Source organism: Linepithema humile, unplaced genomic scaffold (assembly GCF_040581485.1).
Source record: "Linepithema humile isolate Giens D197 unplaced genomic scaffold, Lhum_UNIL_v1.0 unplaced_2, whole genome shotgun sequence".
Classification (NCBI taxonomy): Eukaryota; Metazoa; Arthropoda; class Insecta; order Hymenoptera; family Formicidae; genus Linepithema; species Linepithema humile.
In genome coordinates this window covers 354411-373014 of record NW_027124986.1, presented here as the reverse complement: position 1 = coordinate 373014, position 18604 = coordinate 354411, and the positions used below count along the sequence as shown (strand labels likewise).

The 18604-nt window shown below is 30.6% G+C and overlaps 1 protein-coding gene and 1 long non-coding RNA gene across 3 annotated transcripts; one reads left to right on the top strand and one right to left on the bottom strand.

The window, feature by feature from the left end:
- Nucleotides 1-2855: 2855 nt before the first annotated feature.
- LOC137001874 (uncharacterized) lies at nt 2856-8846 on the bottom strand. Its single transcript, XR_010891690.1, has 4 exons — nt 8096-8846; nt 6738-7906; nt 5765-5993; nt 2856-5410 (listed from the first exon to the last, which is right to left on the bottom strand). It is a non-coding gene; the product is annotated as an uncharacterized lncRNA (long non-coding RNA).
- A 4953-nt stretch (nt 8847-13799) lies between these two features.
- LOC105669343 (FMRFamide peptide receptor frpr-18-like) lies at nt 13800-17768 on the top strand. Of its 2 annotated transcripts, XR_010891692.1 has the most exons (3): nt 13800-13910; nt 16706-16933; nt 17284-17768. XR_010891692.1 is itself a non-coding variant. In XM_067361061.1 (2 exons), exon 1 carries the CDS (start codon nt 15405-15407, stop codon nt 16422-16424), a length of 1020 nt encoding a protein of 339 aa, XP_067217162.1. In that variant the 5' UTR covers nt 15388-15404; the 3' UTR covers nt 16425-16933; nt 17284-17768. The 2 variants fall into 2 exon arrangements, 1 of the variants encoding a protein (XP_067217162.1); XM_067361061.1 differs by lacking the exon at nt 13800-13910 and having other exon boundaries at nt 15388-16933.
- Nucleotides 17769-18604: the final 836 nt, after the last annotated feature.

Sequence of the window (18604 nt, the reverse complement as noted above, 5' to 3'; positions counted from 1 at the left end):
GTTGCGCTACAGGAATTTTTCGCAGTAGGTGCAAAGGGTCGACGAATTCGACTTCCCCGAATTGCGTTACGGGAATTCCTCGCACCAGAGCTCAAGGGTCGACGAATTCAACTTTTGCGAGTTGCGCTACGTGCATTTCTTGCACCAGGTGCCAAGGATCAATGAATTCGACTTCCCCAAGTTGTACTACGAAAATTTCGCAAACATGAAAAAGAGAGAGAGAGAAGATATGACATATTTTGATATAAAATCTAAAATTTCTTAAAATATTTAGTTATCGATAATCTTACCGTAATATTTTTATGCGCAGAATAATAAAACGAATAAATACGTGTAAAAAAACCCATTATTATTTTGAAGAAAAAATGTGTAATTTACAATGTACTTTTTTTAACAATTATGCGTTTTCTTTATACCACTTCTCATTATTCTAACCATAAAAGTATTACGGTAAAATTATCCATAACTTAATATTTTCAGAGATATTTTAATTTAAATTTTATATTAAATATTAAATATGTCAGATTAAGATATAAAATAACTCGAAGAGTATTAAAAAGAACTTCTGCAAAGTATGAAAAAGAAAATTATATCCTTTATCTTGTTAATATTTTATTAACAAATAAACTGCCACGTAATAGAATTTTATTAGTATTAATGAACGAAGAACACATCGACATCGACATTGATCCAGTCGCAAAACTTATAATGTAAAATAATTTAGTTAATAATAAAATAATTTAGTTATGTTATTAAGTTAATATAAATGTTACATTCGAAATGTAGAAAAATAATTGAAAAATAATTTAAATTTTGTCATATAATTAATTTTGTACATTTCTGTACATTTTTATATTAACTTAATTACATATTAACTAAACTATTTTACATTATAACACGTCTTGTGTTTTATATAGCATTTCAGTCATGTGAAACAGATGTTTTATTTGTAATATTAGAAAATAACTAATTACATAAGTCTTGCGTTTGATATCACAGTTACGTTATGTGAAACACAATAAATGTCCTTTTGAATGTTCTAACTTAATTATTTTATGTTCATATGTTGCTGATTTAATATCATAGTTTATATCATAGTTTATATAAGTGTTACATCCGAAATGTACAACAATAATTAAAAAATAATTTCAATTCTGTTACATAATTAATTTTGTACATTTATATATTAACTTAATCACATATTAACTAAAATATTTCACATTATAACACAAGTATTGTGTTTCATATCACACTTATGTTCTGTGAAACAGATGTTTTATTGGTAATATTAAAAAATAACTAATAACATAAGTATTGCGTTTGATATCACAATTACGCTAGGTGAAACATAATAAGTGTCATTTCGAATGTTCTAACTAAATTATTTTATGTTTAACATGTCTTTGATATCATATCATAGTTTTTTTTGCATATTTTATAAAAATTTTAACATAACCGTGATATGAAGCAAAGATATTTCATATCAGCTATCCATAACTTCATATCAATGGGGCAGTTAAATCGAAGACATGTTACAACTAAAAATAGTTTAGTTTGAATATTTGAAATAAAACATCTGTTTCATAGAATGTAAGTGTGATATTAAAACAAAATTACTTGTGTTAGAATGTAAAATAATTTAGTTAATATATAACTGACTTAATATAAATGTTACATTCAAAATGTGCAAAAATAATTGTAAAATAATTTTAATTCTGTCACATAATTAATTTTGTACATTTATAAAAAAGTAGGTGATATAGCACAAAAATTCATAAATGATAAGGTCTAGCCAAGTTCCAAAAAAGACACTCCAATATGTTTATATTTTAATAATTATCTAAATTTTTAATATATTACCAACATGAAAAGTAACTGATATATTATTCAAGGTGAAAATTCAAAATAAACATATATAAAATATATATAAAATGTATAAATAAAACTGATCAAAATTTGATTTTAAAAAATATAATTAAAATAACAAAATATTTATTAAAAAATACAAAAAAATTTGGCGCTGCTAACGGGCTTCGCCCCTCCCCTTTAATCGCCTCCCCCCCCACCCCCAGCGCAACCCTTCGCAACATTCTCCTTCATCCTCTTCAAGGGGCCTCTCCGCCCCTCCAACCCTCTTTACACCTTAAAGTATTATGAAACAATGAAAATGAGTAATAATGTAATAATTAGAATGATTAATTGACATCATGTAATTAATTGACATTATGTAAGTTAACATGTTGTTCGGTGTGGCAGCGCCAAGTTTTTTGTATTTTTTAAAAAATATTTTGTTATTTTAATTAAATTTTTTTAAATCAAATTTTGATCAGTTTTATTTATACATTTTATATATATTTTATATATGTTTATTTTGAATTTGCACCTTGAATAATATATCAGTTACTTTTCATGTTGGTAATATATTAAAAATTTAGATAATTATTAAAATATAAACATATTGGAGTGTCTTTTTTGGAACTTGGCCAGACCTTATCATTTATAAATTTTTGTGCTATTATTCTTTCTGGAAGTTTGTGGCTTACTGAATTGATTAACATTTTGACTGTAACATTGCTCATATCCGTTGATATGTGAGTTTCTACAGGGCCTGTGGCTCTACTAAATTATTTATAATAACATTAATAAAGCAGCAATAAATATTACTAAAATAATTACTAAAATAATACATATAATTTATGAAAAACAGAATTTTTTTTTTTCTGATAACAAATATTACAGTGAACATAGTTTTTCTTATAATACTTATGATTACATGACAACTATGTTTATTGTATATTACATATTAAATGACTAGAACAATAAAAAATTTTATTAGTACTCCTCAATTAATATTAAATTTTAATTTTATTGAGAGTTATTCGCTTGCATGCAAAATTATCATGTTACTATTTTAGAAACATTTTAATACTGATATTTTTTTAAATATTGGAACAAATATTCTTAACGCATTCGAAATGGTTGATAATTCTTACAACATAAGGCAGTGCTCGGAATTACTTCAGCTTTTCAGCCGATTCTCGTGGCACACACCTTCTTTGCTCTTCTTACCGCGCGTGCCGCAGCTACTATGACCAGCGCCACCGAGCGTTACGAGCGGTGTTATCCGATTAATGTTAGGTTCTTCTTCCTTGATCATTAAAAATTAAAAAAATTTATTTAAAATATTTTTTTTATTTTTAAATTTATTATGTGGAAATATTTCAATAGATTTCCACGTCATCCATGAGATACTATTGCTATTAAGAAAAAAAATATTTTTAATACATTTTTTAACATTAATCGGATAGCGCCGCTCCTAACGCTCGGGGACGCTGGCCCAAGCGGTTGCGGCGCGCGTGGTAAGAAGAGCAAAGGAGGCGTGTGCCGCGAGAATCGGCTGAAAAGCTGAAGCAATTCCGAGCACTGACATAAGGGATGCAATATGTGTATGTAGAAACAAAAAATTACAAAACACATTGAAAAGCGTTTATTATATGTATATACGGGTGCTTTATTTTAATTGCCCCAAGCAGATATTTCGGAAACTAAGAGAGATACAAAAAAATATTTCATACAAAAGTTATAAGGTTTCGAGGAAGAAAGGAGATGACAATGGCGGATTTTGTATAGAGGGCACTGTCAAGGTCAGGTAAAGGTAACCTTAACTTTCTTAAATGGGAATCCTAATTTTTTATTGCATATTTTTATAGCTTATTTCAAGAGCTTTCCAAAACACTATAATTAAGTACTTTTTCGTTCAGGACTTTCCGAGTTATGAGACATGAATTTTACAGTATTCGACATAAAATACAAAATATCTTGTAAAACATTCAGTTTTCGAGAATCTTACCTTAATACTTTTGTGCACAGAATAATGAGATGAATCAATTGGTGTAAAGAAAGCACAAGTTGATTTAAAAAGAATATGCAGCTTTATGTTGTAAATTACATATTTTTTCTTAAATGCAACTAAGCTACAAAAATATGCAATAAAAAATAAGCTACAAGAATATGCAATAAAAAATTAGGGTTCTCATTTAAGAAGATTAAGGTCACTTTTACCCAAGATCTGTAGAGAGAAGGTTACCTCAGTAAAACCGGTTGAGGGCAAGGGACGATGAAAGGGGGGAGCTAGAAACAGCTTGATGGCGAGGAGCGATGAAGGAAGGGGGGAGCTAGAAACAGCTTGATTGCGAGGGGCGATGAAGGAAGGGGAGAGCATGATGATCTCATCGACAAACAGTAGCTGTCTAACAATAGCTTCTGTTCGCCGATGAGATCATCATTGCCCCTCTTGCTGCTCGCCCTTCTCTGCATTTGCCCCTCTTGCCGCTCGTCCCTCTTTGCGCATGAGGTAACCTTCTCTCTATAGATCTTGACTTTTACCCGACCTTGGCAGCGCCCTCTATACAAAATCCGCCATTGTCACCTTCTTTTCCCCTCCAAACTCTACAACTTTTGTATGAAACATTTTTTCGTATCTCTTTTAGTTTCCGAAATATCCGCCTGGAGCAATTAAAATGAAACACCCTGTATATAAGAAATAATGTACATATGTCGCACATTTGCTGCAACAATAATATAATTTAAAATGCCATTTTTGAATAACAGGTATAAGAAGGTATAGAAAGAACGGTTCTTGCTTGTACTGTTTACTGCTAGAACGATATTATGTTACTTTTGTCCCACACTACAATATGTTATTATACCAATATGATATTTCAAAATGATGTTTTTTATCAAATTATATGACGATTGGAAACATTTCATCTCGTTTTCCGGAAAATCATGATTTTTTTATTATGTCATTGTTGCAGCAAATGAGCAGTGTGCAGTAAGTAAAATTATCAAACATGTACTTGTGTGTACATGAATACACTAATTGGTATAAATATTTGTGACATAATGACATGTAAATAGTACGCCATTCGTTTCTAATACGTTTTTTTCTTTTTAGAAAATATTCTTGTGATAAATGTAGACGTGTCAGTTACATTGATGATAACAAATTGACTTTGCATTACAATCTACGATGTGATAATTCAATTATTTCAAATAGTAAATCAACACTTCTTTTAAGTTATATAGGTTCACATTCATTAACAGAATTGATAAAACTCGTTTTCTTTACGGTGCTAAATTAATTATACATACTATCTACACATACTTATGTGCATTATAGATTTTGTAATTGTAATTTTTTACTTACTCTTAACACTTTTAATACAATAATATGTTTAACTATCTTATTTAGCTATTTGCAGTTAATTATTTTTTTATGAAGTTATAATGTATATTACAATCTCGTGTGTACATCAAAAGTGTTAGCTTATCTTGAAAAGCTTTCAGTTGTGCGTTGTTAACAAATACATTGTTCTGCTCAAAATGCGATTGAACGCAAATTTACAAGCTGTAACAAAATGCAAAGTATTATCAAATTGGAAAAAAATTGGCTTATTTTTGGTTTTGTTCATTTAATTATAAAAGTCATATAACAAAAATAGTAAAAGAATTTTTGATTAATGAAATATAAGTATGTACACTGTCATAATATTCGGTAAATTCACATTAAGAAGGTAAAAAAATTGCATAATAAATAATGGATATGTATAAAGTAAACAGTATAAAATTTATAAAATGATCTAAATTTGCAATATATATTTAGTAAATTTCTGTTATTTATCATGTAATTTTTACATCTACTTTTGAAAATTTATCGATTCTTTTATCCAGTATGGAACGCTATATTTAATTATGGTATTACCTTATAATGACTGCATAATTGGGCATCAATCATACTATTACTTATAATTGTGCATCTCAATGATATTTCTGTTTTTTCTTATAATTGTACGTTTCATAAACATGCGGATTAGTTCTCTGCGAAAAGTTTGTCCTGTTGCACAGTAGAGAATAAAATTTATACTGTAATGTGCAATGTCCAATGAGGCGAATATTATGTACATAACTGACGCAATAACATGTTCATGTATCTGGAAAAATTGTTATTGTTATTTTTGTTATATACAGGGTGTCTGGCAATAATCGGCCCACCGGTCATATACAGGTAGAGGAGATCAAATCGAGTAGAAAAGTCCTTTACCATTTTTTGATTTTTGTAATATGTACTAAGTAATTAACGAAAAAAGATTGGTGAATCCGTGCAAGTAAAGCGCGCGCAGCGAGAAGGACATCCCACTGCTATGCGATCACTAGGCGCGCGATAAAGCGTTGGGAGGAGCGCTCTACAAATGACAATGGCAACATACGAGCGGCGCGTAACGCTAGATCCTTGTGTCCTAGTGATCGCGTAGCAGTGGGACGTCCTTCTCACCGCGCGCGCTTTACTCGCGCGGATTCGCCGATCTTTTTTCGTTAATTACTCAGTACTTATTATAAAAATTAAAAAATGGTAAAGGACCTTTTCTACTCGATTTGACCTCCTCTACCTGTATATGACCGGTGGGGCGATTATTGCCAGACATCCTGTATAACTGTTAATAATAACGTGTCGTATTTTAAGGCAGTTATTTTTTTACGTAGATGTCTAATATAAACAAATTATTATATAATTTCATTTATAATGTAAAAATTAAACAGCATAAATTATTTTTAAAAATTCAAATTTTTAGAAAAAAATTAATTAATATTTTTTGTCATATACAGAATGCATTTATAGAATAAATAAACTATACATTATGGTCGGTGTTATTTTAATATAAATTATTGATACGTACGTAACTAGAAATGTAAAAAAAGTAATATGTAGGTAATCTCAAGATTACAAATATGCTCGTAACGAGAATAAGCATTTTTGTGATCTTATGCTGAAGCATTTTATCACTAGAAATCTGAGTTCTCTCATTAGACGAATCGGACGCTGTAATCAAGGTTTTGCGAACACGATTTTGCTGGTAAATGTGGTATCCTATCAAAGTATTGCAGATTACTATCACGAGAGCTGGTAGAATAAATATTATAGTAGAATCTATAATGTTTCTTGTCTGTGTAACTCCTTTCTGAATGTCACATTTTTTATATTTGTACACATCATACGTATTTATTTTTTTTTTATTTAATATTTCATACAGCGTGGTCCCAGAAATAGAAAGAGTATGTAGAATGCTGCGCAAAATCGCTAGTCCCATCAGCATGACCACTACAATTTTTGCTCGTTTGGCAGTGCACCAGGATTTACGTAGAAACGGATACTTTGTCACTATAAATCTTTCGATGGTAAAAGTGACTATAAGCCACACACTCAAGAACTCGGAAATAAACTTCAGAAAGTCCATGAAGATAAATAACCAATACAAATTATTTTCTTCAGGATTTATATGTATTACAATGAGCCATTTAATGAGTAATATCATTGAATAGACGATGTCGCTTATTAATAGCACGCCCAAGTAAATGTTGGACGAGAAAGAACGCATCCTTTTCCGGAAGAGCACAATGGCGGACAAACAGTTTCCAAAGAGACCCAGAATAATTAAAATCGGCAGACCGTACTTTGTGAAAATTGAAAAGGTCTCCAAAACATCTACAGTTTTATCTTCTAACCGAGAAAAGAAATCATTTTCTTCATTCGCTTCAGAATGTCTGCCTACAATATCTTTGTTACATATATCTTTGAATTTTTCAATTCTACTTCTGTTCACAAGTGAATGAAGTAGATGTATACTGTTGATATCATAAATAAAATATTCGTCCATATTTCGCAAAGTTTCGTCAATATCTCGTTCGTTGTTACAAACACGCAAACGTAGTTCGTGTTCAAATTTGCTGGAATAATCTTTGCCGAGAATATTTTTTGAAAATATCCTTGCATATAATTATGGATTGTTTGCAACAGTTGCTTTCGAGATGAAAAGCAAAAAGCGGTATAAACAATTGCATCACGCGTCTGAAAAGCGTTATAACGTTATTATACATATATATTATTGATATCTTGCATATAAATTTTATTTATTGATATATTTATTGAAATAATATTTTTTAAATAAAAAGAATAAAATATGCAAAATATACAAAATACACATACGGAATTTTAAACATTTAAACAGTAAAATGTCTTATGCACTATCTCACTTACCAGAGAGTCGTTAAAAATTCTGAAGCCTACGAATACGGGAGTTACAAACTCTCAGCAATTCCCCGATTTCAATCGTTCAACTGCTAAACACTAACGACTGCAAAAGACTGAATGTCGAGACTACTGATTTGGATGACGATATTATTTCTTCCTGCTCGTTTGTGGCTTACGAAAATGATTAATATTTTGATTATAAGGTTGCTCATATCCGTTGACATGTAAATTCCTGCAGGAGACTGTTACTCTACTGAAGTATTTATAATGTGATGTTAAGTGAAATTATAATATTAATATAATGATACTGTTAGTTGATGTTTACTAAGTATTTTGTAAATACTTTATCTATTCTAAAACTACTCCTCTTCTCAATTCATAAAGTATACATATCAGTTGGAATAGAATCAGGAGACGCGGTAGTGTCTCCGGCCAAGTTCAAAAAACGACACTACTAAGTCAGGAAAAGAATCTCTGGCAAAGTTCAGAAAATGACACTACTAAGTCTCTTATCCTGCGCGCACAAAGTCGACTTTTCGGGGGTTTGTAGCAACTAAAATATAAAAAATTTTATAAAAACACATAGTATATCCTTAAAGGCGGCATCGCCACGACTAATTTGAGCCAAAAAAAAATTTAAATTGGTCCAGCCGTTCCGGAGATACAAGCGGTCAAAAAGTGATGTTGGTAATGCAAAAATTAAGAAACGTCGTCTCCTTATTCTTCTCCTCTGTCCGCAGGGGCGGATGAAGAATTTACGGGGCCCAGGGTATTATCATTATCATTAAAATTTACGGGAATTTCTCGCACCAGGTGCCAAGAGTCGACGATTTCGACTTCCCCGAGTTGCGCTACGGGAATTCCTCGCACCAGGTGTCAAGGGTCGACGAATTCGACTTTCACGAGTTGCGCTACAGGAATTTTTCGCACTAGGTGCAAAGGGTCGACGAATTCGACTTCCCCGAATTGCGTTACAGGAATTCCTCGCACCAGATCTCAAGGGTCGACGAATTCAACTTTTGCGAGTTGCGCTACGTGCATTTCTTGCACCAGGTGTCAAGGTTCGACGAATTCGACTTTTGCGAGTTGCGCTACGAGAATTTTTCGCACCTGGTGCCAAGGGTCGTCGAATTCAATTTCCCCGAGTTGCGCTACGAAAATTCCTCACACCACGTGTCACGGGTCGACGAATTTGACTTTCGTGAGTTGCGCTACAGGAATTTTTTGCACTAGGTGCAAAGGGTCGACGAATTCGACTTCCCCGAATTGCGCTACGGGAATTCCTCGCACCAGGTGTCAAGAGTCGACGAATTCAACTTTCGCGAGTTGCGCTACGGGAATTTTTCGCACCAGGTGCCAAGGGTCGACGAATTCGATTTTTGGGAGTTGCGCTACGGGAATTCCTCGCATCAGGTCCCAAGAGTTGACGAACTCGAGTACCCCGAGTTGCGCTACGTGCATTTCTTGCACCAGGTGCCAGGGATCAATGAATTCGACTTCCCCAAGTTGCACTACAAAAATTTCGCAAACATGAAAAAGAGAAAGAGAGATATGACATATTTTGATGTAAAATCTAAAATTTTTTAAAATATTTAGTTATTGATAATCTTACCGTAATATTTTTATGCGCAGAATAATAAAACGAATCAATACGTGTAAAAAAAACCATTGTTATTTTGAAGAAAAAGTATATAATTTACAATGTACTTCTTTTAACAATTATGCGTTTTCTTTACTACTTTTTATTATTCTAATCATAAAAGTATTACGGTAAGATTATCCATAACTTAATATTTTCAGAGATATTTTAATTTAAATTTTATATCAAAATATGTCAGATTAAGATATAAAATAACTCGAAGAGTATTAAAAAAAACTTCTGCAAAATATGAAAAAGAAAATTATTATATCCTTTAATCTTGTTAATATTTTATTAACAAATAAACTGCCATGTAATAGAATTTTATTAGTATTAAGGAAAGAAGAACATCTCATCGACGTCGACATCGATCCAGTCGCAAAACTTATAATGTAAAATAATTTAGTTAATATGTTATTAGTTTAATATAAATGTTACATTCAAAATGTAGAAAAATAATTTAAAAATAATTTAAATTTTGTCACATAATTAATTTTGTACATTTCTGTACATTTTTATGTTAACTTAATTACATATTAACTAAACTATTTTACATTATAACACGTCTTGTGTTTTATATAGCATTTAAGTCATGTGAAACAGATGTTTTATTAGTAATATTAGAAAATAACTAATTACATAAATCTTGCGTTTGATATCACAGTTACGTTATGTGAAACATAATAAGTGCCATTTCGAATATTTTAATTATATTATTTTATGTTTAACATGTCTTTAATTTGATATCATTGTTTTTTTTCGCATATTTTGTAAAAATTTTAACAAAACCGTGATATGAAGCCAAAGATATTTCATATCAGCTATCCATGGCTTTATATCAATGGGGCAGTCAAACCGAAGACATGTTACAACAAAAAATAGTTTAGTTTAATTATTCGAAATAAAACATTTGTTTCACAAAATGTAAGTGTAATACAAAATACTTGTGTTAAAATGTAAGATAATTTAGTTAATATACAACTGACTTAATATAAATGTTACATCCAAAATGTGCAAAACTTATTGAAAAATAATCTCAATTCTGTCACATAATTAATTTTGTACATTTATAAAAAAGTAGGTGATATAGAGCACAAAAATTCATAAATGATAAGATCTGGCCAAGTTCCAAAAAAGACATTCCAATATGTTTATATTTTAATAATTATCTAAATTTTTAATATATCACCAACATGAAAAGTAACTGATATGTTATTCAAGATGCAAATTCAAAATAAACATACATAAAATATTCATAAAATGTATAAATAAAACTGATCAAAATTTGATTAAAAAAAAAATTTAATTAAAATAACAAAATATTTATTAAAAAATACAAAAAAACTTGGCGCTGCCAACGGGCTTCACCCACCCCCCCTAGCGCCATTTCTGCCTTTCCCCCTCAGCGCCATTTCTCCCTTCTCCCCCCCCCCCCGTCAAGAGGCTCCACCACCCCTCCACCCCTTTACACATCTTTACACCTATAGTATTATGAAACAACGAAAATGAGTAATAATGTAATAATAGCATGATTAATTGACATCATGTAATTAATTGACATTATGTAAGTTAACATGTTGTTCGGTGTGGCAGCGCCAAGTTTTTTTGTATTTTTTATAATAAATATTTTGTTATTTTAATTAAATTTTTTTTAAATCAAATTTTGATCAGTTTTATTTATACATTTTATGAATATTTTATGTATGTTTATTTTGAATTTGCACCTTGAATAACATATCAGTTAGTTTTCATATTGGTGATATATTAAAAATTTAGATAATTATTAAAATATAAACATATTGGAATGTCTTTTTTGGAACTTGGCCAGACCTTATCATTTATGAATTTTTGTGCTTAATATTATATGAATACTCCAAGAAATTTTTAAGAATTCCAATTATGGTGCATGTAACTTATTGAATCATTCTTATAGTATTCTTCTATAAATTCCTCAAGAATTATTATTTAGGAAAGAAGAAAACTTGAAGAATACTTTGCAAATTCACTGTGCTATCTGGGCCATCATTAACCCAGTAATATAAGCCGTAATATTTTTCTAATGTTACAACAAATATTACTATCAAAATTTTTCTAAAATACAATAACACGATAACTTTGCATACAAGTGTCTGAATCTTAACAAAACTAAAAATATAATATTAATAAAACAGTACAAAATAAAATATTTTACTGTTCAAATTATTCATACGTAACCCAGCGAGAAATGACTTCTTAATTGACGTCAAATCGATGTCTAATTGACGTCGAAATCATTGATATTACATCGTATTAATGTCGATTCGATAACAAATCGACGAGTCATTTCTCGCTGGGTAATATATAGGACCTTGAATAAGTTCTCGCTGTTTTTTTTGTTAAAAAAAAACATTAATTTAAAATATAAGGCTTACAATAACTTTACTCAAAGTATTGTCCATCATTAGAGACCACTTTCTCCCATCTTTCTGGCAGTAATTGAATCCCCCGTCGAAAAAACGATTCATCTTTTGACGCAATCCATGAATCGACCCATTTTTCGGTTTCTTCGAAAGAATGGAAGCGCTGCTCGCTCAAACCATGCGCCATCGACCGAAACAAGTGGTAATCCGAGGGGGCTATGTCCGGTGAATACGGCGGGTGAGGTAGAACTTCCCATTGAAGCGTTTCCAGGTAAGTTTTGACTGGTTTTGCCACATGTGGCCGAGCATTGTCATGTAACAAAATGACTTTGTCGTGTCTCTGCCCGTATAGTGGCCGCTTTTCTTTTAGAGCTCGACTCAAACGCATCATCTGAAGTCGATAGCGAGCTCCCGTGATAGTTTTATTAGGTTTAAGCAGCTCATAATAAATTACGCCCTGCTGATCCCACCAAATGCAGAGCAGAAGTTTCGAACCATGGATATTCGGCTTTGCCGACGATGTTGATGCATGGCCGGGCTTACCCCACAATTTTCTACGCTTAGGATTATCGTAGTGTATCCACTTTTCATTTCCAGTGATGATACGGTGCAGAAAACCTTTTCTTTTATGCCGTTGAAGCAGCAATTCACACATGAGAAAACGTCGTTCAACGTCTCTCGGCTTCAACTCATACGGCACCCAATGTCCTTGCTTTTGGATCATTCCTAACGCTTTTAAACGTTTTGAAACTGTTGACGCATCTACTTGCAATGTTTTCCCGAGCTCTACTAGCGTCTGACATGGATCTAGATCAAGCAATGCCTCCAATTCTTCGTCTTCAAACTTTGTCGGTGCTCCAGAACGTTCTTTATCTTCAAGGTCAAAGTCATTATTTTTTAAAGCGCCTAAACCAGTCTCTGCATGTCGTATTCGACAGAGCATTGTCACCATATGTTTCAACAAGAATTCTGTGTGCTTCAGCTGCAGATTTCTTTTGAATAAAGCAGTGCAATAACATTCCCCGCAAAAACACTTTATTTGGCACAAAAGTAGACATTTTCGCAATAGGTAATTAAACACGTGGTTGACACTGTGGTAAACTGTATCTACTAGAATTTGAGGTTACATATAGTACTACTTAGCTGATGCGTTTCCGTACGAAATTCCATGCACAGAGTGCCGCTACGCCATCTTTTAAGAAACAGCGAGAACTTATTCAAGGATCTAATACAATAACTAGAATTACCATAATCATAATTATTATGCTAATAAAAAACTATATTCAATATAATATCTTACATAAAAATAATAAAAAATAATGTTTTTAATAAATTTCATGTATTATTTTAGTAATATTTACTGCTTCTTTTAATGATATTATTAATATTTTTGTAGAGCAACAGGTTTCTGCGGAAATTCATTTGTCTACGGATATGGACAACATTAAAGTCAAAATGTTAATAATTTGGTACGGCACAAATTATCAGAAAAAAATAAATGTCCTCTAGGTCAGTCATGTTATTATAAATACTACAGAAGAACAACAGGCTCCAGCAGAAATTCACATGTTAACGGATATGAGCAACCTTACAATCAAAATATTAATCGTTTTGGAAAACCACAAACTTTCAGGAAGATATATTATCGTCATCCAAGTCAGTAGTCTCGACATTCAGTCTTTTGCAATCGTTAGTGTTCAGCAGTTGAACGATTAAAATTGGGGAATTGTTGAAAGTTTATAATCTTCGTATTCGTTGACTTCAAAATATTAACGACTCTCAGGTAAGTGAGATAGTGCGTAAGACATTTTATTTTAAATGTTTAAATTGCTGTATATTTTATATATTTTATTGTTTTTATATTTAAAAAAAATTATTTTAATAAATATACCGATAAATAAAATTTATATGCAAGATATCAATGAATAATATATGTATATAATAACGTCCCTAGTGAAAAATATTCTCAAAATTTTTCTAAAAAATTTTCAGATTTTTTACAAAAATTTTATAACTTTGTCAAAAAATTTTAAGATTTTTTATATGAATTGACACACTTTTCAGAAAAGTTCAGAAAAGAAATGAAAATATATGAAAATATATAAATAAATTCATTATTTCTCATATTTTCCAAATCTGTATATATTAAAGCCCGTGTCCACGTTGCAAGAAATTGGTTCGAGTTCTTGGCCCAAAATGGTTGGATTGCTTCAAGAAATGTGTAACCAATCAACTTACTGTTTTTCCATAAGAACTTCAATTTAATTGGCTATATATTTCTCGGACCAAGAACTTGGACCAATTTCTTGCATCGTGGACACAGGCCTTTAGAAATATCAAATATTTTTACAAGTTGAAAAATATACAATTTATCAGCTTTTATTTTTCTACCTTATCTTTGAATGCATTTCATTTAGCAATGTAAAAACGTGTCATTCTATATTTATTTTCTAGTAGATATCGAACATAGAATGTCACGTTAACATACATGTTAATACATGTTTTATTCTGTGTTTGACATCCAATGAAAAAGATAGAATAGAAATATATATTTGCGTTAATTTGTACCGTTAAATGAAATATACTCAAAGGCAGGGCAAAATATGGAAGCTGATAAATCGTAAATTTTTTTTAGAAATATTCCGTTAAATAGAATACAGAAAAATGTACCTCATTACAACACATACTCGCATACATATACATTTAAAAATTCTATAAAAAATATATAATAATTACAAATATTGAATTTATTACATTTCGTACATAATAAATATAAAAACCGCTTATGAAATATAAATTGTAATTATAACATATTATTGGCAAAAATAATTTTCATAACAATTATTATTATAACGCTTGCAGCTATACAGCTATCGAACATTATTACATCAGATTCCGTAATCTTAAAAATCCCGGCTAATAATTTTTTTTTTTTTTTTAAATAATTTTCTAAAAAATGTTTCAAAAATATGAATAAATAAGAAATTTTTTTTCAGAATTTTTTACAAAATAAAATTATAAAAAATTCTTAAAATTTTCTAGGAAATTATGAGATGTTTTTTCACTAGGGGTTATAACGCTTTTCAGACGCGTGACGCAATTTGATTATCGCTTTTTGCTCTTTATCTCATAAGCAACTGTTGCGAACAATCCATAATCATATGCAAGGATGCTTTATCAAAATAATTACGGCAAAGATTATTTTAACATATCTAAACACGAACTACGATTGCGTGTTTGTAACAACGAAAGAGATCTTGACGAAAGTTTACGTAGAATGGCCGAATATTTTATTCACGTTTTTATCGTCAGAAGGCAACGAGAGATCATAATGAATCATTCACTTGTAAATATAAGCAGAATTAAGAAATTCCAAGATTTATGTAACAAAGATATTGTAGGCAGACATTTTCCCATCACTCACGTCATAAATAAATTTTATTTTGTTTTTGAGCTGTACCATGTAATTGTAGATAATTTGGACATTACAAATATCAGAAAGTACTGTCTGCCGATTTTTATTATTCTCGGTCTTTTAGGAAACAGTTTGTCCGCTATTGTGCTCTTTCGTAAAAAAATGCGTTCTTTCTCGTTCAACATCTACTTGAGCGTGTTAGCAATGAGCGACATCATCTATTCGATGCTATCACTCATTAATTGGCTCCAAATAATGGATATAAAACCAATAAAAAATTATATGTATTGCCTAATTTTTTTCTTGCACTTTCTGCTCTACTTTTCCGAGTTTTTGAGTGTGTGGCTTATAGTAGCCTTTACCATCGAGAGATTCATAGTGACAAAGTATCCGCTTCTACGTCGATTCTGGTGCACTGTCAAACGCGCAAAAATTGTGGTAATCACGCTGATGGGACTAGCGATTTTACGCAGCATTTTATATATTTTTTATCTGTATAGGACCATGCACTATAAAATGTTTAAAAGAAACGGCAATATCTATGATGTGTACAAATATGAAACATTTAACAGACAGTATGGATCTATATTGACAACGCGCATTATAGATTCTATTATAATATTTATCTTACCTGCTGTCGTGATAGTAATCTGCAATACTCTGATAGGATACCACATTTACCAGCAAAATCGTGTTCGCAAAACCTTGATTACAGCGTCCGATTCTTCTAATGAGAGAATTCAGATTTCTAATGATAAAATGCTTCTCCATAGAATCACAAAAATGCTTATTCTTGTTTCGAGCATATTTCTAGTTATAAAATTTTCTGCGTATTATATTCTTTACATTTCTAGTTACGTACGTATCATTAATTCATATTAAAATAATACCGAACATAATATATAGTTTAATTACTCCATAAATGCATTCTGCATTTGTATTGTATGTAATGCATGTAATGAATATGAGAAAAAATATTAATTAATTTTTCTCTTAAAATTTAAATTTTTTAAACTAATTTATACTGTTTAATTTTTACATTATGAATAAAACTGTATAATAATTTATTATATTAGGTATCTACATAAGAAAATGAATACCGTAAAATACGACACGTTATTATCAATAGTTATATATAATAAAAATAATAATAATTTTTCCAGTTATCTAAATATGTCAAGGCATCATTTGTGAAAACAATATTCGACTTATTAGACACAGCATATTACAGTACAAATTTTGTTCTGTACTGCACAACTGGAAAAACTTTTCGCAGAGAACTAATCCGCATGTTTACGAAACGTACAAATAAAAAAAAAACAAAAATATCATGGGGATGTACAATTAGAAGTAACAGTATGATTGATGCCCAATTATGCAGTCATAATAAGGTAATACCATAATTAATAACGGCGTTCTATACTGTAAAAAAATCGATAAATTTACAAAACTGGATGTAAAAATTACATAATAAATAAATTTAGTAAATATATATTGCAAATTTACATAATTTTATAAATTTTATACTATTTACTTAATATATTATTTGTCATGTAATTTTTACATCTTTATTTGTAAATTTACCGAATTTGTTGACAATGTGCATATTTATATTACATTATATTACATTAATCAAAAATTTTTTTACCATTTTTGTTATATGACTTTTATAATTAAATGTATAAAAGCAAAAATTTATCAATTTCTTGTCAATTTGAGAATACTTTGCATTTTGTTACAGCTTGCAAGTTTACGTCCAATCACGCTTCAAACAAAACAATGTATTTGTTAACAACACACAACTGAAAGTGTCTCACGAGAAGCGAACACTCCTGATGTACACGAGAGATTATAATATACATTTAACTTTATGAAAATATAATTAATTAAATAGCTAAGTAAGATAGTTAACATGCAGATATATGCAGGTAGTATGTACATTATTTTGGCGTATCATAAAAAAATGGACTGTTTTATCAATTCTCTTAATGAATGTGAGCTTATAAAACTTACAAAAAGTGTAAGTTGATTTACTATTTAAAATAGGAAAATTATCACATCATAGATTTTAATGCAAAGACAATTTGTTACCATCAAAGTTACATAAATGACATTTACTCATTACAAGAGTATTTTCTAAAAAGAAAAGAACGTATTAGAAACGAATGGCGTACTATTTACATGTCTATATATCACAAATATTTATACCAATTAGAGCAGCGCTCGGAATTAGTTGCACATTTCGGGCCGATGCATGGGACGACGCCTCCTAGTTCCACTGCAGCCGGCCGCTGGCGGCCGAGCTGCCGATAGCTCTGGCGCAGGAGCGTTTTATATAAGAAATAGGCTCGGTTGTTGAGGCACCTCTCAAAAAATAGTAATATTTCTTGCTACATAAATAATGTTTATTTTCATTAATAATTAAATATATATATATATTATATATTAATGAAAATAAACATTATTTATGTAATAAAGAAAATGTTACGATTTCCTGAGAGATGCCTAAACAATCCAGCCTATTTCTAATATAAAACGCTCCTGAACCAGAGCTATCGGCGGCTCGGCCGCCAGCGGCCGGGCGGTAGTGGGGGGACAGGAGGCGTCGTCTCCAGAATCGGTCCGAAATGTGCAACTAATTCCGAGCGCTGAATTAGAGTATTCATGTACAAGTATATTTGCCCAGATAGCACAATGATATTCTGAGGATGTTCTCAGAATATCAAACCATGTTTTTCAGATATACTGAGAACATTCGTAGGATATCTAAGGTATTCTGAGTATATTCTCAGTATATCCAAATGTCCGCTTTTTTATAATTTTCAGTATATTCTCTGTACATCCTCAGTATATCTTCTGAATATTCTAAGTATATTTTCTATACATTCTTAGTATATCTTTTCAATATTCTCAACATATTTTTGGTACATTCTCAGTATATATTCTGAATATTCTCAATATATACCCAGTATATCGATGATTTAATTCAAATACACCCTAACAAAAAATTAAAATTTTATAGATATTTTTTTTTTTTTTAATTAATTGATAAGTATTAAATT